This window comes from Nasonia vitripennis, chromosome 2, assembly GCF_009193385.2.
Source record: "Nasonia vitripennis strain AsymCx chromosome 2, Nvit_psr_1.1, whole genome shotgun sequence".
Taxonomy (NCBI): Eukaryota; Metazoa; Arthropoda; class Insecta; order Hymenoptera; family Pteromalidae; genus Nasonia; species Nasonia vitripennis.
In genome coordinates this window covers 5,792,573-5,813,725 of record NC_045758.1, presented here as the reverse complement: position 1 = coordinate 5,813,725, position 21,153 = coordinate 5,792,573, and the positions used below count along the sequence as shown (strand labels likewise).

The window sequence follows — 21,153 nt, the reverse complement described above, 5'->3', positions numbered from 1 at the left end:
AACGGGTTTAAGCGCTCGCGCTTATTCCAACGCCGCTGATTAGTCTTTCTCGTTTCGTTTATTCCTCCCGCTTCCTGATCTATACCCAACAAGGTATGTTGCCACTGAGAATTTTATTTATATAAGTCTGTTTTCAATTTTCAGCGTTACCCTCTGTGGTATTCAACAGCTCTCCGTTATATTATTGATCAAAACCGCGCAAAAATCACCCGACGAAGCAGACATGCATCGCTCCGCCCGTAAATGCTTAAGCACATCCTGAATAATTTTGCCTCGCAGCAGCTCGCGCGTTCTCGCCCCCGAAAGCGTATACCGAGATTCGGTGTCTACACAGGCGAGAAAGCTCACGCCACTCCGGAAATAGGAGTAAGGCCCGACCGCAGGAAAGGCTCTCGCGAAAATTTCCGGAAGCCTGCAGTTGCGTAGACGCCTTCTGCTAGCCGTCCCCCTCAAAGGAAGGGCTCGTAGGCGTTAATATTTCATCAGGTCTACGCGCAGCCCGCAGGCGGCAGGGCCACGGCCATCTTGCTTCCGGCGCCGCCGGGAACACCGGAAGCGAGGGCGGATGCGTCGCGACAAAGCGTCACTGTGGAAAAATCACGGAACTATGAAGCGTGGATAAACACGCGCGCGGAGGGAAGCGTCTCTGTCTGACGCTGATACGCGCGGAAATTTGTGTCGCTGCAGTAGCAGCGCACAGACCAGATCCTATCTCTGGCTCTGTCCCCTCATGCAGCTCGGGGATGAATGCGACGAAAAAATACACACGGGAGGAGGGAGAGAGAGAGAGAGAGAGAGAGAGAGAGAGAGAGAGAGAGAGAACACTTGATTTATTGGACATATATGGAAAAATTGAGTCGTCCTGCCGACCGACTGCACTCTCTCCCTCTCGTATATTATCGACGTCATTGTTTTCGGCTGCGCGAAAGTAATTTTTGTTGCTGTTGCTAGGTTTGGACAAAACTCTCCTACGTGCCTTATTATATTCGTTTGCCAGCGCTCGCTACATTATTTTTCCTCCCAGATCTCTTAACGAGTTTAACCTCGTTTCGCTTAAAATTCAAATTGAATAATATCAGCCAGAAAGAAGAATGAATTCCCTCCCCGAAGCGTATTCCGTTTCCGACTCTCTCCGCCGCGAAACAAAGTTAATTGTCTCTGTACTCTGATACTGCTTGCATTATACTTTGTTCCATGGGAACTGTTGTGTGCACGCGCGCTGGTTAGAGACTGCGCTGCAAAGAGAGACGGCTAATAAACGCGCGCTTCCAAAAGGAAAAAGCAAAGCGATTATTTATATTCGCCGGTGGAGCGCGATTGCGACACGACGACGAAAATATACTATACACACGCGGTTTCAGCGCTGGATTTCAAAAATTTAAAACATTGCTAGAAAGACCGCGCGAAAGCGAGGTTTAAATATTTACGGAGTTTATCGCTCTTTGCTCTGGTAAATAACGGTCGTCGCGCCAGATTTCATTTCCTCTACACTGCAGTAGCGAGAGAGCGCGAGCATCTCTAGAACCACAAAATAAGTCATACAAACTTGCATTCAGCGTCGCGGGCAAAAAGTCTCTGGCTCGCCAAGATTTACGGTAAATTGCATTCGCTATTTCATGCAACAGCCCGTATATATAAATTTCTTTGTTCTACCGCGCGTACACGCGCGTATAAAATACCAACGCGGTAAGTCAGCGGCAGCAGCAGCAGCAGCGTCATGACGTCGTCGTCCTTCCGGAAATGGAGCTCTAATCTCGAGACTCGGCGGGTAACGCGATAGCCTGGCCGTTATCATGCCATGGCGCGCACCGCAGGTGCTGCTCCGCGGTCATTACAGACGACAACTCGAAACGCTTTGTCTGCATGCGCTCTCTGTGGAAATAGAGAGGGAGAGAGGAGAAACTTAAACTGGCCTGGATGTGCAATTCGGCTCGCGGAAGAAACGAACACGGGGTATTATGTATGTGCGTGGAAAAGAGCTTCGAGTATCATTAGACGCGAGTGGCTTCGTGTTTTTAATGAATGCGCTCCGGGAATTTTTTTTTATTCGCTCACCTCGAGAAATCCGGGCATCAATTTGTGCACATACGTAACGAGAATTACGTATGAGGTGCCTGGTTTTTGCTATAGGTTATTTTTTTAACTTTGCGAGCCTATTGTGTGCTTTTTTGTTCTTACTGCTGTTGTTGCGTGCGCTGCCGTAGTAGCAACATTGATTCGAATGGGACACGTAAAGAGTCGCGCTGTTGTTGGTGAGAAAAAAGTTGGTCCAATCGAATTCGCGAAAGTAACAAGGTTTTCGTCGACATTGTTTCTCGACGAGTTATTTGCCTCGATTTTTGCTCGAAACTTTAATTAAAATATCTCACTTTAACACTCAAAGCAGCGTCGACACGCGCCTCATTTCAAGTATCCGCTGGCCGTCCAGCATTTAAACTCAAAATCGAAAAGCAGCGGCCCAAGCGCCGACCTTGAACTGCATGAGCCTCGAGTCGTGATATTGCGCCGCGCAAAGCCTCCCGAAGTATCAACCCCTCGACGTCGCTTGGGCGCAATCGGAAATAAGGCCGTCGCTCTGCGAGCTTTTGTTCCAAGCTCGGAAAATAGAAAGGCTGCGGCTGCTTCGAGGAGAAATGAAAGAATTTCATGGAATTGCCAGCCGAGAGAGAGAAAGAAAGATTTCTTCCAGCGCGACGCGCGCCTGCGGAAATGCCACGGAGATTGCGTTCTCGTACTTTTTTGGCGTAGGCAGCCTTTCAAAATCAAATATAAGAGAGAACGCGGGAGCATAAAGCGCGCGGGCCGAGCTTCGAAAATTTCGTTGCGCGTTCTCGCGACTATCGAATTTTAAGCCCGCGAGAACTTCTGATTCGACGGACAACGTTGCGATGAGAGAGAGGGCGATTACGCGTACGGAGCAGATATGATTTCCGATGATAACGTCGTGCGCGCGGAATATATTTTTCTCGAGAGTGGGTGCGCGCGAATTGCGCGAGAGCGAGGGTGACGACTGATTGAATGTTCGGCAAGCGCGGGGCGACTTTCGACAACTCGCGCTAAAGTGATTCTGCAGAGTTGATTGGAAATCGCAAAGATGTATATCTGCCCCCGAGATAGCGCGGCGGGAGAAAATTAATCTGAACTTCGATTGGAGCCGGCCGGTTATTTTACGTCTGCTCAACGGGACTTTCTCGAAGCGTTGATTTTATTATTCTACTTACGTGCACCGTTTATCGATCGTATAACGTTTAGTATCAGCGTGTGTGCTTACCTGAAACAGAAAAATGATAAAAATGAGAACGGAATTACAAAGCACGCGTGCATCTCTCCGCAATAAGCCAGCGAGCCGCAATTGTCACATTCTCTCTCGCCGCACATAATCGCGCTATGAATTGTTAATTCCCGCGCCCACACATTCGCCAGAGTCCCAAAAGGCACGTCGACGACTGCCACGGCATCACGACTCTCCGAGGCTTTATCCCACCGACTAGGAGAGAATTTTGCGCTGCTGCGAAGCCATAAACATCACCGCGCGCAAAGACCCCATATAATCTGCAGCAGCGAGAGAGCGACTAGCTCCGCAGTGCCGTGCGCCATTTAGATAAACTCGTAATCTAGGCGACGACGCGTTGCCGCTGAAATATTCCCCTCGGGCGTGTGGGCAGGGGAGGGGGAGAGACGATCCCTTTCGAATTTCGCAACAGCGCCGGCCGCGCGTCGAATTTAAAACGAGTTCGATGAGTCGGAGATGAACGTAATACGTGTGCGTGTGCAGCAGCAGCGGGATGAAAGCAATTTCGCTCTGATGAAGCTTCGTTTATTATATTCGTCTTTCTATGTCCGATGCTGTCTTGCGCTGAGTGATGGTTTTGACGTTTAAGGATAATAGGATGGGTGTAACGAGTTGCGAGCGTCGGAATGGATTTTAAAATATAGTTGCCGAGTTACTCGTCATCTCCCGTAGGAAATACGATTTAGTTGTGATAAGGATTAAACGTCACGTGTGATTCGCGAGATAGATACGGATGCGAAACTAAAATAAAAATCAGGTGCGATCGATCGTATTCAGTTTTACAGTTGAAAATGCAGTTCAATAATTTAACCTCAATGAGACTTTATACTCCAGTCGACCTTTAAACTCGTATCCACACACTGATTGGTATCAGGAAAATACGTCAAAAAGCAGTCAAACTCGCAATAAACCATCGAATGCTCGTGGCAACCCGACGCTCGTTACTCACAATTTAATCGTCAGCCACTGGAAACATGAAACGTTGACAATGGCGCGATAAAATCATTATACGCCTCATTACTTGTCAGTCGCCGCAGTCGCGGCAGTATCTTAATGCTCGCCTCGATAGTGGCTTCTCCTTCCGCGCATTTCTCCCGATCCACCAGTTGATTATCTTTAACGAGAACCATCGAGCCTTTAAATTTGAATTTTCGAGAATTGAAGTATCCCTCAGCTTTTTCAAAATGCATACACGATCTGCGTAGCAGAGTTTCTAATTAAAGCTGGAGATCCAAACGATAAGGTGGATCGATAAAAACGAAAAGCAAATGAGAAAACGAAGTAAGCGGAAAGCGAAAGGAACAAAGCCACGCTGGAATCGTATACAAGTGCGCAGACACAGGGCTAAGCGGAAATAAAGCGAAGAGAAATAAGTAGGAGGCGAGCGCGGGCTCTCTCTCTCTCTCTCTCTCTCTCTCTCTCTCTCTCTCTCTCTCTCTCTCTCTCTTTTGTGAGCACCGATAAAGCAGGCAGGTTAATTACCAAATGAAATTAAACAGCAGTTAAACTCTTGAGACCAGAGTAATTATAAGATGTTATAAGGTGCCTCTCTCTGGCCTCCCCGAGCTTCGATTTTCTCATCTTTCGAGCAGGCGATTCTCCACTCTCTCTCTCTCTCTCTCTCTCTCTCTCTCTCTCTCTCTCTCTCTCTCTCTCTCTCTCTTCTTTCTTTCCCTTATTCTTCGCGCTAGCGCCGGCTCGCTTGCTTTCTTCCTCCCTCGTCCTTTCCTACTTCATTTGCTCTCCCGCTCACACTCTCTCTCCGGCTGGTTTTAAAGGCGCAGCTCTCGCAGTATCCCCGAGGGCTGTTAGCTGCAATCAAAGTTACCCGGAGTTATGGGGAAAACTGCGGAGAGAGCGCGGCAGTTAATGTTTAACGGGGCTGTTAAATGCAGGTTCTCCTCTCTCTCCCGCTGTCTTCCTCTTTCTCTCCGCTCTTCTTTCTCTCTATCTCCGCCGCCGCTACTGCTCGAGGAGGCTTCAACTTTCAAGGGGCCAGCCTCGTGCGCGCCGCTTCTTGGGAGCTCGGAGGAGGAGGCTCAATAAAGCGAATGGTCATTGCTGCTGCTGGAAAGGGCGATCCGATGGCCTGAAATATGTTCCGCACAGCCGGTGATGTCGCGTGGAGGAAATGGAGAGAGTCGATCCCACGAAACAAGCGTCGTTCCGGATTTCTCTTATGCACCCACGGCCTATCGTTAATCTTCATCGAGAAGGGTACACGCTTTTTTGCTTCACTAGCTCGTCGAGCTTTCATTGTTTTGCAAATTTAAGGGCGAACAATAAAGTCAACTCTCGGGAGCCTAGTCCGCAACAGCGCTGTTGTCTCAAGCGCTACAGTACAGCGATTTAACTTTCTGAAGACTCTTCCACGCTTTTTCGCTCTTCATTTTTTATAGGCGCACGCACACCTAGTCCGCGCTCATTCACGCTGGACGCTGTGTGCCGCGACTCGCTAATTTATTAGTCTTTATTATTCTTGCAGGGTGTACCGGCGCTGCTACCGTATCCCGGCTCTTCTCTTTCTCTCTCGCCCGTTCTCCTGCTTCTCGCGCTATACCCAAAGTAATTTATTAAGTCTTGAGTGTGCGACGGAACAATGTGCCGGCGCAGCTACGGCTACCCTCGAGAACTTCCGCGTCTGCAGAGCCTGCCGCGCTCGCGCGACGCAGTTGAAAAAGAGAAATGTGAAGTCAAAGACGAAATAAAAAAGGAGTGAAAGGGAAGGGAGGCAGCACGCGGCAACCTCTCTCTCTCTCTCTCGCATGGAGCTTTTTTGCTCGCAGCTTCTACCTTTGGCTTCATATATGCGTGCGTGCGCGCGAGTGAATGGCGACACTTTTATACCCTCTCGTCTCTCCCTCTCTTGGCGAAATTCCTTTCGCTCTTAACGTACGAGGCTAGGAATAGAAGAGAGAGGGATGGAATAGAGACGAAAAATACGCGCGCACACGTTCTCGCGCACAGGCGGTCGGAACAATCCTTGCCCTCGCGGCGCGCGAACTCGAGAGCATTCACGCAGCTAGCGCCGGTAGGTATATATAGCTGGTTCCGTCACAAACGCGCATATAACGAACTTTCGCGATTCCTCCTATTATCCCTCGTACTTTTTGCCGACGCTGCTTCCTTTTTCGCCAGGACAGTATATTTCTTTCGCTTCCTTTTTCGCGCCGCGAAAGTTTTTAATTCCGTCCGCAGTCGAGATAGTCGAAGTAGGGAAGCAAATTTGTAAGAAAATTAAAAATAGAACTAATTTTTCTCACCTCGCGCTCTAATCTCGAAAAGAAGAAAAGGAAGAAGAAGAAGAAGAAGAAGAAAAAACACACAAGCCTCTCCTCGAGTAGGCCCTTATCAGCACAGCCACATTTCGACGAATAATCACGCGCTTGAAAGCGCACGTTTTTGTCTCGCGAGCGGGCTCACTTTGACACCGCCGCGCATATGCATACACACACACACCGCGTCGTTTTACATTCGACAGTCATTCTTCCACTTCGTCATTCTCTCTTCTCTGACACACGCTGGCTCTCACTCTCTCGCACTTGCATCTTTTTCACCGCACAGAGCTCGACGACGCGCTTCTTCTTTCCTCCTCTCTGTCTCCCTCCTTCTTGATTCTCGACACGGTCGGTGATTAGTGTGCTCATTACGGCCGACGCTAATGACGCTTACATCGCCAGACAAAAGCTACACACGCGCGACAAGCAGAGCCGAGAGAGAAAACAGCCAGTCGCGAGACGACCGCGCTGTACACACACAGAAGAGCTTGACCTCGCACCGCCACGAAATTGCGCGGGAATTTTTCATGCGCCGTCGTGTGCCGCAGGAGAGAGAGAGGGAAAGCACACACAAGAGAAGGGATTTTTGCAGCGTCACGAGAGAGGCTGGTAATGTGCGATAGCGCGAAATCGCGCTTTTGTTGAGGAAAATTGCGGGAAGAAGCTTTATTATAGTTGCGGCCGAGAGTATATTGATTAGCTCGGCGCTTTTTACTTTAGCACTGGGCTTTTTTATAGATTGCTATTCTCGCGACTTTTTGATGGATCCACGAGTTTCGTTTTATATACTGACGCTTTTATTTTTCGAGCGAAAGATCGAGTCGCTATTAATGTTTAACTTAATCTACGAATTGATGCGAAATTTCGCGAGTGCGAGAGATGCTGTAACGAAATTCAACGATGTCTAATCAATGAAGAAAGTGGCAGGGCAAAAAGGGAAGCGAACAAGATTAAGAGGATGACTGTTCTCTTCAAAGAGAGAAGAAAAGACGACGTACCGTCGAAACACGCGGAAATTAATAAATTGCTCAAACTTAAGTCGACTCCCTAAGTGCTGGAATAAAGGACCCTCATAAATTTAAGCGCGAGCTCGCTTGCCGCCGCGCGACGCGACACCCTTGCCAAAAGAGCGCGTGCCTTCCTTTTCCCCAGGAGCAAGCGTTTCGAAGATATAATAATGCGTGTCGTCCTTTTCGAATTTGTGTTTGTCGCATCGTCGCTCATACGTAAGCGGAAATCAGAGTTCGATTTATTGAAATGACTGGCGAGCGGGTCGGGGCTACTTTAAAAGATTAAGCGATCGATTTGATTTTTCGCCAAACTCGCGTTATGTACGACGAAGCATAATTTCGCTTAAGAGCCACACCCTTAACCTGGATTGAGTAGGATACGAGAGAGAGAGAGAGAGAGAGAGAGAGAGAGAGAGAGAGAGAGAGCAACGATTAATTTTGCAATAAATAATTCATGTTTTCATGGATCCCTGGAAATTGCTGCTGCTACGGGGAATAGCTGCGTGGTATAGCCATCGAATACCGCGACGTATCGTTGCATTATTGGATAGCTATGTTACCCGCTAATAATTCACGCACAAAGAGCCCATTCATACGTTTAATTATTATCTTCCACATGATTGACCGCGATATTTTAGCGTAAAACACGCCATAATCCACAGTTCCAGTTTCAATCGTTCAAACAACGTACGTCGAACGCTGTAATACGCGCGCGGGTTCAATTCAAATATTTCTCTTAGCCCATCACGACTCGATAAAAATGGCAAAACTCGCGCGCGTGTGTGCGTGCAGCAGAGCGCTGCACTGCTGCAGTGTGTACATAATTCAGAGCTCGCTCGTAGCGAGACGCTTGCGGCGAGCCCACAGAGCGAGCGTAATTTGCAATTAATTCGAGAATCGTAAAATCGTTACGAGCGTATTTTCGCAGATTACACGGGACATAATGCGCTCGTAAAGCCAAATGGTCCACAAGGTGTGTGTGTACGTTCGTACATGTCGGAACAGCAGGAGTAGCGGCAGTTTGCCGCGCGGTATGGCGACCATCACTTACCGCCTTATCAAAGTCAGAACGCTAATTACATTTTTATCGGAGCCGAAAATTGCTGCGGTAGCCCCCGAAAAATACGACGCGGAGCGAAGTACCGAGGAAGAATAAAAAAAAGAACGGCAGTAGGCGTAACACTATCGGAGCACGATGATGATGTCGCAGCGTAGAGAGAGTGGGCCCGCAGTACTCGATGCGAACGTGTGTATATGTAGATGTGTACAGAGGCCTGGGCGCGAGAGAGGAAGAAGAAATGAATAGCGCGCGCGGTGTGCGGGAGCTGGCGAGACAAAAGCGGCAGCAGCCCGAGGATATAAATGACGTGTATTCGGGGGAGAGCGACTATACGCCGGCGGGGCATTGTTTTAAATGGCCGCGGACGCCAGCCGGAATTTATCCCGTTTTGCGCGAACGTGACAAGCGCCGTTAAATTTATTTATTTGCCGCGACCGCGAGCTGACGCGCAGGCGCGCGAAGGGGAAAAAACACAGAGAAAGAGAGAGAGAGAGAGAGAGAGAGAGAGAGAGAGAGAGAGAGAGAGAGAGAGAGAGAGCAGAAAACGAGGAAAAGAGAGTCGGCAGAATAGCCGCTATACGCGCGATTAAACAATGGACTCGTAATGCTCATCATTGTAAGCGGATTTGGGTCGAGCGCGCGAGGCGTTGGCTGGCTAGTAGTATGGGAGGGGGACAAGTCCGATGATGCATTACAAAAATTACGAAGCCATGCGGTGTTGCCCGCTCTCTCTCTCTCTCTCTCTCTCTCTCTCTCTCTCTCTCTCTCTCCCTCTCTCTCTCTCTAACACACACACACACACACTGCGAGTATAAACGCGCTGCTACTGCTCAGCAGAAGAGACTTTTTCGCGATTAATTACGAAATGTTGTTTTTCGGATTCTCTGTTTCTATTCTTCTTTCCGGGGATGGAAGAATGTGTTGTGCGCTGTAACATAGGCTTAAATATTGAATTCGCCATGAAAATCAAACGAAGGTATATATTCAACGGATTATTAGGAAGCAGATTTCTATCGTTTCACGTTGTTTGCGTTTTGACTCGAGTTGCCAGTTTTTGAAGATAGTTAATCGATTGACCTCGTTTCTCACTTTAGATCCTCTAATTGAATCGAAAGGAAATCGAGAATTAGATTACTTTGCAACAACCACGGGTTTAATTCGAATGTACTATATAGCTCGACGTTATTATCAACTATTCTCGTACAAGAGTATCGATCGTTTCAATTGATTTCGGGCTTTATATTAACTCGTGGAATCTAACTATCCCGGCATACGTGCGCGCGGCGCTCTTTGACACTGAAACTTTGCGAATCCCGCAGAGACCTGATATTGCCTTTTACATTCGTTTGACGCTGACGAAATCTATCTCGAGCCGACTGGCGCAGTTACGATCTTGGCAAGAACTTCGAAATTCCTAGGGAGAGAATGTTCTGACTCATAGCGAAGAAATATCGGCTCTCCAATAATTAATATAAATATACCCCTGCCCTGCAGTTGAAATATATTCCAAGTCACTCCCCTCGACGCGATACTCTCCGCAAGTTTCCAAGTCAAGCCAGAAAATCTCTGGCACGTCTCTCTCCCCGGCAATAGAATCGCGTCGTGGCCTGCAATCCAAATAAAGTGTAATGCATTACCGGCAATAACATTAGCCTTTATCAAAGAGCTTCACGATTTCTCTCTCGCTCTCGATGCGTACAGTGGAGTGGAAGGGGGGAAGAGGCGAGTACAACAACTTGGTCGTCGTAGGAGATACGCATCGCGGAGAGCTGAGGAGGAGGGAAAGGACGCGAAATAAAACGAAAATAAAGGCAGACGTAGACTGGCAGAGATCTCTCGCTCGCTCCGAGTGGAAGAAGCCAGAACAGAAAGCGATATAATGTTACGGGGGACCTCGAATTACACGATGAGGGGGAGGCCGTCGCTCGCGCATAAGCGTCGACGAGAGAGAATCTCGGACTGCGTGTATACGTATACGCGTGTCGTATTGGCGGAAGTGTTTCTTTTTTCCGCAGCGCGCGAGAGACTGAATGACGAAGATTCTCGTGCGTGGGTGTGCGTATACAACGAGGAGGAGGCTTTTTGTTGCGAGGAGACGGGGGGAGAGAAGCTCTCCGCCGACTGATAGGGAAAATCGTATCTTCCATGTGGGTCACGCTACTATTGCCGCCGCTACTGCTGCTGCTCGTATTGTGGTGGTGGAGCTTGATGCTGATGGTGGTGGTGGTGGTTGGGAAGGGTGCGCGGAAATTTGAAACTTTTTATGCCCGTTCTCTGGGATTACACGAGACACACTGGAAGTTTCCCTCGAGCCCTGAGCTAAGGACGCGACGACGAAACGCTGCTCTGTGCGCGTATACCACTTCGAATTGTAACTTTGTTTTTTCTCGCATCTATCTTATTCTCGCATCGACTGTTTAACCAGTGACATACACTGAGAGAAATGTGGAGTTGGATTAACCGGAAACTCCGGCAGTTTTTACCGGAGCGCTCAAGCAAATGATTTAAGGTTGAATCTGCCTTAGCACTACCGCTGTTTTTAACTGGCAGTAAGCATAAGTATAAAAATTGAATATTTAATAAGTGATTCATTGTTTTGGCATGAAAATTGGTTTACAAGTCCTCAGAGTACAGTTTATCGTATTTTTTAATTTTCACGATCCCAAAGCAGAAGGTTTGCTTAACTCTGACGAGCTTACGGCAACATAGGGTTTTAAGGGCAATGCAGGTCTACGGCTTTCAGATAAGCCAAGAGACTTTACAGGTATGTCACATTGTACTCTGAGGGCTTGTTAACCAATATTCATGGCTGAACAAAGCATTGATTTATAATTATTTAAATTTTGTGCTTCAGCATAAGTATACAAATTTTGAGGTTAAGAGGTTAGGTTGTACATATTGCAATACTTATTCTCAAACCTTTCGCAAAACTTTTACAAATTCCACGAAACCAATAGGTCCCATATGAATTTGTCACTCATTGTAATATGATATGCTGAAAAACATAAACATATAAGTAAAACCTCACGTGTTCGACGCGGCTGATATAGCGCGGGGAGGAGCCAAGCTTGGACTACTGCAAACTCCGGTAGAATCTGCATGAGTCCACCGCTAAATCAGCTGTGGTCGTCCAAGGCTAATACCACAGAAAAATGTACGGCTATTCTAACTCTACATTTCTCTCAGTGTAATATCGAGCAGACAAACGGCGAACTTTTGTCTTCTTTATTTTATTGGTAAAAAGAATAGGATTTTGCAGCGGTGGAGAAGTTGCTCCTTCCAACACACACACACGCACACACACACACACACAGACATTAATTACTCACTAATGAGAGTAACGATAAGCAAGCTCATCATGCCGAACGCGCACATTAATTTCTATGGAGGAATCATTAATTAGTTGAAGCTCCTAGCGCTTGCTGGGTGTCCGTTATTAGGCGCGTACGCTGCTGCTCGCGAGTGCGATATTCAATATTTCACGCAAAGCCGACCGCGCACACATGCGCATATACGATGACTATGTGAATCCCCAATTATCGTCGCAAGTACTTCTCAGCTGCTCGCGTCAAGAGAGAGCGTTCAAAAGCTCAATTATGTGTAGCAGTATATTTCCTTTGAAATCTCAAGACTCGCAATTGGGGGAGGCTTTTGATATTCAAGCTTTCCGGACTCTCAACTATGTCATGAGCTGCATTACGTTAGATATACGCATCAGCTCTCTCTCTCTCTCTCTCTCTCTCTCTCTCTCTCTCTCTCTCTCTCTCTCTCACTGTATCGATGCCGACACATAGAGCCTACGCTTACTGCACTGCCACTGATCATCTATTATCTACTGCGAATGTGCGCCTATATTATGCTTCTGACACTCGAAGCTTTAGGCTACGCGTAAAACGCGTAATACCATTAAGAGCTTTCCATCGTTACGGAGAACCATTAAGCACAGGAAAATATACCCGTTTTACTGACACACACTCGCGTGTATTAGTACGACGTGTATCGGTAAATATTTTACACGTCAAGCTGAACATCCGGAGGATAGTATATATAGCACCCTATAACAATCGTGCGCGCATCCTCATCCCTCCCGGCATACTAATTAGTGTAAACGTCAAATATGTAACCAGGCGTACCGAAATTACACCGGCATATACATATAGAGCACTGGGGATAAATTATCGATCGGCGATTGCAGTCCGTTTCCAAACATTGCTCGCGCGCTACTCGCGAGTTTTCGATCTTATTCGGAATATTCGACGAGCGCGCGAGGCTGATGGCTACTATTCGATATTGATTCAGATGAACAAATAGTAGTAGAGCTAACGGCTGCGCGCGCGCGCGCGCAGATTCTCCAGTCTCGATATTCGAAGGGTATTATTTCAGCGGGATCTCTCTTGAAATTCTGAGATGATACTACGTCGGCCGAAGACTTATCGCTTCACCTGCTCAGCTCCCACGCGGATATTCGTCCCTTCAATTATCCTTTCAATTCGTATACGCGAGAAACGACGGCGCGCGAGAGAGATAATATAAAACTATCGATTCTGAATATTGCCTTAAGCTCTTCACAAGGCTCAATAAAGTTAAATCTGTTTATCCGAATTGATAGTTTAATACGGCGATTATAATGAAAATACGATATAACTCACCGGGCCGAATTGTTCGAAGTAGTTTTTGACGTCCTCCAGCGTCGTGGGTGCTGATAAACCACCGACAAATATTTTCTTTGTCCTTGTCACCATCTGGAACAGGAAAAGAAAAAACAAATACATTAGTATAAAGCCTGCAATCCCGATGACGACCGTCGATGTATAAGTCTTCGGAATTTAATTGGAAAAAAAATCGCGGACAATGGGCTGTGGATAAACGAGTTTTCAAACTTCGCGAAGTACGTGATGCGAAGCGAGAAGAGGAAAAAAAGAGAAAAGCCGAGTCGATTTCTGGACAGGATATACCCATTAAGTCGGTTCCATTGTGACTCGACAAAAGCTGGCGGGGTAGCCCACTCTCTCCCAAGATCAGGCAGGGAACTTTTCGTCCCTTGTTTTTCCATTCAAGCTCGGCGGCGGCCCTCGCGGCGGCGCTGTTCTCTCTCGACAAAAGGAGGTCATTTTCATCTTCCTCCAAATGACGGCAATTAATAATACAGCAATGTGTGCCTGCCTGCGCGGCTGCTTGTGCAGCGCGAATCTCTCGCACGCGGCGGAGGTCAGTCCTATGGGAAAAATGCGTCACCGTCGCCCGCTTAACGATTTCTTATCTTGGGCCACCCTCTTCTCTCTTTTTTCGCCCTGAAGTTTCCCCGAGCGAAAAAATTGCAGATAGAGCGTCACACGGCGGCGGTTATACGCTGCTTCTGCTGCTGCTAGCGGAAGGTCCGGCGAAAAAAGCCGGAGGGAGGAAGCTCGTGAAAAATGGCGCGCGAGCCCAGCAAAGAAATTGATAAGAGGACTGAAGGGAGAGGGGTAGAGAGGGGGAGATAAAATATGAATGGTCAGGGTCGCCAAGCAACCCCGGCTATGAACCCGCTGCGATGCAGCTGCTGCTACTGATGCAGCGCATGCTGCGAGAATTCCGAATTGCGTAGATAATACGAGGGAAGATGCCACTGTGATATTGTTTTCCTTCGTTGGATCGGGTCGAGTGGATTGATTTGCTTTATTATGTTGATTCAATCAATTTTAGAGCTTTTTCCGTCCGAGGAATAGCTACGCCAGCTGAGAATATTTTTTTACATCACTGGCTGGAACAAAATGTTTAATTCCGAGTTGCAATAAAACCGGTTTACTTGCGCGAGTGAAAAATTTTCTCTGGTAGAGAAAATATTTTCAAAGTTAAATATCCGATCCGGAAAGTTATTCGCGGAAACGCCGATAACTGCGTAAACTCGTTAAACATTTTTCTCTTTTACCGCACAAACATCGCACTCGCACATACACGCTCGTCCGTGCTCGCAGCAAAGCTTTGGCAGAATATTGCTGCCCTTGTTTAAAGCGCGGCGCGGGTGTTTTTCATCATTTTGAATTAATTCATGGGGAAAATCGAATCGCTTGAATGGGAGTCGATCAGAAAATCGGCAAAGGTTAATTTAACGTGCATTGAGGGGTCACCGATAGCGTTATGCTATCACAAAGCTCATCAATTATCACGTGGCTGTCATTGTACAAGTTTTAACTATTCCCGACTCGTATTGTCGTGAACGTTTGTGCGTCCATTTATAGAAACATAAAGCGCGCGTACAGCAGTCCTGCATCGACCAGCCTAGTCGTCCTTGACCAGCAAATCCTGAACTTTACTGCTGCGTCTTCTCTCGCATCGCTATACGTATAGCATAGACTCAGCCGTCAACGGCTACATCACCGTTTTCTCTCTCACTCTTTCTCCCTCCCGTTTTTCTCTCTTTTCGCAGTCGGCCGTGATGCGCGAAACGACCCGCGGTGTAAACGCCAAGAGGTTTATCGGGATAAAAAGCACAGCGCGAAGAGAGCAGGATGAGAGGTATAAAAAAGAGTCTTCTCCCTTTCGCCTCTCTATACACATTTTTCCCTCCGTCCCTCGAGCGAATCCGCTTGATTTTACGAGCGACATACGTATACCACCCTTCGCGCTCTTGTTCTCTCTCTCTCTCTCTCTCTCTCTCTCTCTCTCTCTCTCTCTCTCTCACTCGCTTCGCATTATATCGCATTGCGCGCAGGCTGAATCGAGGAGCTTGCGGGTGAGGATTTAGCGCGCGACGACACCTGCACAGATGGAAGCGTTACTTTGTGTGGTTGATAAAGAAATGCGTATTAACTGTTAAATCCCAGGCGAGTATTTGATCGGGATGAACGAGGATCAAGTCGCGTGTTTGCGTTCATTACGAGTAATACTTTTATTTCGAACGAACGACGCAGTGATTAACGAATAATTTAAATGGCTTCTTTTGGAGAGAGAGAGAGAGAGAGAGAGAGAGAGAGAGAGAGAGAGAGAGAGAGAGAGAGAGAGAGAGAGAGTGACGGAACTCATTATACCGAGATTCAAATATTCGCGCTTGTCGAAAATTTTAATTGCGATTCAAAGTGCACAAGTCAGCACGTAACGAGTCACTTGCACAATTTGATCGTCGATTATGTTACAGCTTTTTACATTGCGGGGATGTGAGATTTGCTCCGGCGAGTTACAATGAACCCATTGTTTTCAAGAATAAACCAATGCAACGTTTAATTGATGCAACGCAATTAATTCGTAAATCCTATTCAACACCTTGAACGTATGGATTTTTCAACGCACGTACGTGAAAAGCTGCGCAGTCCCTTTGATGTTTGCATTCGATTTTGCCACGCGAGACAATTATCGATAGCAAACCAGCGATGCCTTTGTCGAGAGAGCTGAACGCGCAGACGCGAGAAGAAACAGGCTTTGGCGACACAAAATCGAGGCCAAAAGAGACAACGCATTAGTGTAGGGAAAATGTAACTCGCGTGCCGAGGTACTTTTTCACCTTAGCATTCACCGGCTCTGCTTTTCTTCCTCACTGTTTGCCAGTAGGGGATCCTTATAGTCGTGTCCGTGTACACCTCCCGCGGAACTAGCAGCTCCTCTCCATCCGCGTCTTTTTTACCCTTCTCCCACTCGTTGTCGGCTGTCGTTCTCAGAAGGGACGGGGAAAACTATTCGCAATGACGGAAGGAGAGCAGCAGCAGCAGCATCCCTCTTCCACGTCGAAAACTTCTCTCTGCTCGCTTGTCGAATACGGACTTTGTTCGTTCGCACGGAATTCTCCCGGTGAGAAAAATCAGAATGACTTGCAGAAGGGAGAGAAAGAAGAAGCGAGAGGAACTCGCAACGAAACAAAGAATTTAATGCGGATTTAGCGCCGCAGACGACGACGACGAGAGAGCGTCTATTAACGAAATCTTCGCGCGCGAATGGCGGGGGTGGAAAAAGAGACGGAGAGAGAGAGAGAGAAGCAAGTATCCGACAACTTTTAAAGTAAATTACGGAGAGCTTTTGCTTGCCCGTACGCATGAAATGACAAAATTAATTGCGCGAGCTTCGAGATAATAAAAGATGGGAGAGATGGATGACGTCGACTAGAACTATTTACCTTGATGGAGCTTTGGGGAATTTCGTGTGTCCCAGTTTATTGGAGCACGTCGGTGGATTCATTTTGAAAACGCGTTATGTTATTCAGGGTTAAAGAAACGAATATTGCACTCGAATTTTCCTAAGCCTTGAAAAAAGCTCGAGCAATTCCATTGATGGTATGCGCTCGAATTTCTCCCCATATCCCTCGAGCGTATAAATCAGCTCCACCATTTGGATAAGACAAACCTCTATGTGCGCGCATATTGAATTGCCGCGCTACATATACATATACGTATACAATCAAGGAGTAAAGCTGCATATAGAGCAGCTAATCAGGCAAAGTGTATCGACGGATCGGAATAAAAGGTGCTGACGCTAAATTAAATAAATGCCTGAGATCGTTTTGCCACTTTAAAGATATCCGGCGCGTCGTTAGAGAAGTAGCGATTCCAGTATAAGTCCGCCCGGGGATTGGGACGCGCTCGAGAAGAAGGAGTTTACTTATTCGAATGAGGCGCTCGCTCCTGCGATTTTTCTCTATCTCCGAGAGCGCGGCTCCTTTTTCTCGGGCGTCTCTCTCTCTCTCTCTCTCTCTCTCTCTCTCTCTCTCTCTCTCACTCTCATTCTCTGCGGTGTGCGGTACCGCGCTGAATATAGCTATTCCAAGGTATGTATAAGAGAATCTCAAACTACGCTGTTCCTTCCTTCCTTCCTTCCTCGCTTTCCCCGCCGCGCGCGCGGCCTCCCAAGAGGAATTGAAGTTTCTCGATAGGCTCTCGTGCGGAGAGACAGAGAGAGAGAGAGAGAGAGAGAGAGAGAGAGAGAGAGAGGAGAGTAACAGACATATATACCTACAGAGGGACGAGAAATAAAGATCAAGGACGAGTTGGAAAATTTCATTACAGACCGCAGAAGCAGCGAGTAAGCAGGATGAGCGGCAGCGCGGCTGTAATTGCCATTGTGTCGGATAAACCGCGTTTAAGCCACCCTGTATTTATTGTGGGCTAAACGCCGAGGTTAAGAAGTCCGAAAAACTTGGCCTCGCACGGCCTGTATAAACACTCGGAGCAAAGAATGCGTGCGGGCGCAGGAAGGGCCAAGAGGGAGAGAAAGATAGAGAGATTAATTGGATAGCTTATTTCGAGATAGAGATCAGAGAGTGAGCCGCACTTTTGAGAGAGAAAGAGAGAGAGAGAGAGAGAGAGAGAGAGAGAGAGAGAGAGAGAGAGAGAGAGAGAGAATACGACTGGCACAGCAGCGGCGGTCACGTTTATCACGCTTGTTTTCCTAGATAAGTGCAATTTAATTTCAGCCCGAGAAGAAGAGGCTGACATAATAGCCCGAAAGTGCGATATAATTAGTTTGTCTCGTGTTGCGCGTTCTCGTGATTAATCGTGCCATTTGAATAGAAAGGAATTGCCGTTATCGCGTTGAATGGATTTTAATGCTGAGGAATGGCTGCGACTTTATTTGCGCTGTATACACACTATACAAGCGCGACACACAGCTCTCGGCCGAACTTCGTATATAGAGCTGCGCGGGGGATAATGACAAAAATAATTAATGAAGTTTCTTCTCGTTATGGATCGTTTTTAGCTCTCGCGGCTTGTATAATAGAGAGCATTGCGCGGAATGCACTTTACCGAGAGAGCGCGAGCGCCAGATTGTTTTTTACCCTAAGCGTTTTACGATTCACTTTGACTTCGTTATTGGCCGTTAAAGCGACACGTTTCCACCGTTAAATCCTCGGGTAATTACGTATTTTACCGTCCTCTCGCTGCTCTCTCTTCAAGACTCGCTTTCCGCACATGCCCACACGCACGGCCGCGAGTTACATAAAGTCCGCCCAATTTTATGCGCTCTCGGAAACTACGCGCAAAGCGTGCCGGTCACGCGTATCGAAAATACACTCGGAGTTCGGGCAGAAATCACTTTTGACGCGTCGATAGCGCAGAAGAAACGTATACGCATGAATATTGATAGCGGCGTTTATGGAAAGACGAAGCAAGTCGCGCATTGGGATCCACTAAACGTAGGCGCTATAATCCGGCGTCTCGGCCAATTGAATTAGATAAACACGACGCGGCTTTGCAAACAGAGACACAGAGAAACTGCGGCTGCGAAGAGAAGCCTCGGAAGAAGAAGAAGAAGAAGAAGAAGAAGAAGAAGAAGAAGAAGAAGAAGAAGAAGCGAGAAAAGTAAGGTACGTGTCGAGCGAAGCCACTTGGGACTTGATTCTCGTCCTTCGTCCCCTCGACACACGCACGAGACTCGCGTGCGCGGATTTTGCCGCATAGTGGCTTGTGCATGCGAGACACGCTCGTCCCTCTGACACCTCCCCGTTCTCCCACCTAGCGAACGATTTAGTTACGCGTGGAAGAGAGATTAGACGGACTAAGTGGAACGGAGCGCGCGCACTAAGTCACGGAAGGAGGAGCTTTTTCGAACTATACGCACTCGCTGCGGGGGTGCCTCCGATACAATTTAGATATGAGCGCCCGCTTTCAGCGGCTCGATGTCTGCTGCCCTCCAGGGACTCGCGATTTCGTTATCTCGTCGAACCGATCGCCGAGCTTGACGAGAAAATCGGCTCTACGCTGTATACGTTGTTCAGACTGTTGAACTAAGCTCTCTTTCTCTCTGCGTGCCGGACTCTGCTGCGCTTAGTCTTGCGTAAAAGACTGATGTTGAGGGAGAAGGAGTGGGGAGGAATCTTGATGAAGTGTGCTTTAATGGGACGAGATTTTTTGCGAGAAGCAAGAAGCCTGGCGTTTACAGGATGGTAAAGCTTGGAGATTTTTCACTCGGATTGAGGTTGATTTTAATTAGGTTGGGTCATCTCTTCATTAACCTGTCAATAATTAGAAAATGAATCGTATGGCTAAGCTATAATAATCGTGTTGAATCCCATATTTTGTTCTTGATCCCAGCTACTACATATAGCAACCAACCGATGAAAAAAATATACGCGGTCGTGGTTTTCGGTCGTTAGCGTCCAGATAAGCAGCAATGGTAATGGAGACATCCCCCACTGCAGTCGGCAGCGAGTCTCCACTTATTATCCCGGGGCATTATGTAAATACCGGAAGGCCATTACAATTTTACAACTTACTACGGGAGTGACTTTATAGTTTCGTCGCCCCGGGCTATATACGTCGAGGAAAATAAAGCTCCGCCGCGTGTGCTCGGGCATAGTCCTTCGCTCTCCGCACGCGCCTCTGCTCCAATTTTTAAGCTTCTCTTCTTCGCCGCGCCTCGTCCCTCAGACGCCGAAGCCTCCTTCTCTCTCTCTCTCTCTCTCTCTCTCTCTCTCTCTCTCTCTCTCTCTCTCTCTCTCTCTCTCTCCTTATATATGCTCTCGCGAATAAACTATTTTAATTTTTCCAAGTTAATATCGCGGCGGCGGGACGTGCAGTGCACGTGGCAGCGAAAACTTTTTTTCGAGGCTGAAAAGGAGCGCGCCGCGGCCTCTCGACGTTATACTTCGGCAAAGTTAATATCGAATATTCTTCTCTAGCCCGCGAGCGCGCGCGCAGCTTTTTTTATTCGAGGTTATCAGCTTCTCCGTAACGGCACGTATATGCGTGTTTTTTTCGCCCTCGAACGACTTGGCGAACTCACTCGAGTTCCAGGAAGAGATGCGCGATGTGAAATTAAAATTTTTTGACCGACTGGTGGAGCGCAAACGCAGTCCTTTATCGCGATGTATGTGCGAAAAACAGCAGTAGTGTGTGTGAGCGGAATAAATGGAGTCGCCGCGAGGTGCAATGCAAAATAATTGAATCATCCGAAATTGAGCATGACTGAAAGTTTTATAATTTGACAGCAGCGCGCGTCAAGTGCACTTGTAAGCGTTTAAAAATTTATATTGCCTGAGCGAGGAACTTTTTGGATCGACGCCAGAATGTTGCTCCTGCGGTCGGAGCATGCAATGCCTGATTTTTTTTCCGCTCAGGATTTTAGGACGTAGACAGAATTGGATTTTTTGTAAAAGAGAGTGTCGATACCTGTACACTTCGTTCCGCACGTGTCAAAGTTTTCGGTATTTATAATCGACGCGCGCTCTTTTTTTCCGCTATGAAAACATTTTCATATCCGCAGTCGCTAAGCTGATAGTGACATTGTTTAGGAAACTCGAGCCGCTTGACCACTGGCGTAACTCGAGCATGTGGTTTCGCGGCAGGTATCCACACGCCGCGCTCGTTTGTGTTCGGGCGAAATGCAGTGTATCATAAGGTACACTCTCGGCAGAGAGTTTTGAAAATCGCGAAAAAAATCGCTCTTTCGCTGATTATACCGTAGTAGAATGTAGGAGAAGTGAAAATTCTAGACTTCTCCACTGAAGCAGCACGGGGAACAAGATGGCTTCATTGCGAAGAATTAATACGAGCTCATGCGCACGGGCGCGGGAAAATTCATTAATAAAATGGTGAGAAATTATCGCAG

The 21,153-nt window shown here is 47.5% G+C and overlaps 1 protein-coding gene across 22 annotated transcripts in view; it reads right to left on the bottom strand.

The window, feature by feature from the left end:
- Positions 1-21,153, bottom strand: part of LOC100122401 (RNA-binding protein Musashi homolog Rbp6) — a 542,632-nt gene that overhangs the window by 148,853 nt on the left and 372,626 nt on the right. For all 22 annotated transcript variants that reach the window (XM_016981711.2, XM_016981715.2, XM_016981718.2 and 19 more), the window contains one exon: positions 13,290-13,382. In XM_016981711.2, coding sequence (XP_016837200.1) covers positions 13,290-13,382 — 93 coding nt within the window. The remainder of the gene's footprint in view (positions 1-13,289; positions 13,383-21,153) is intronic.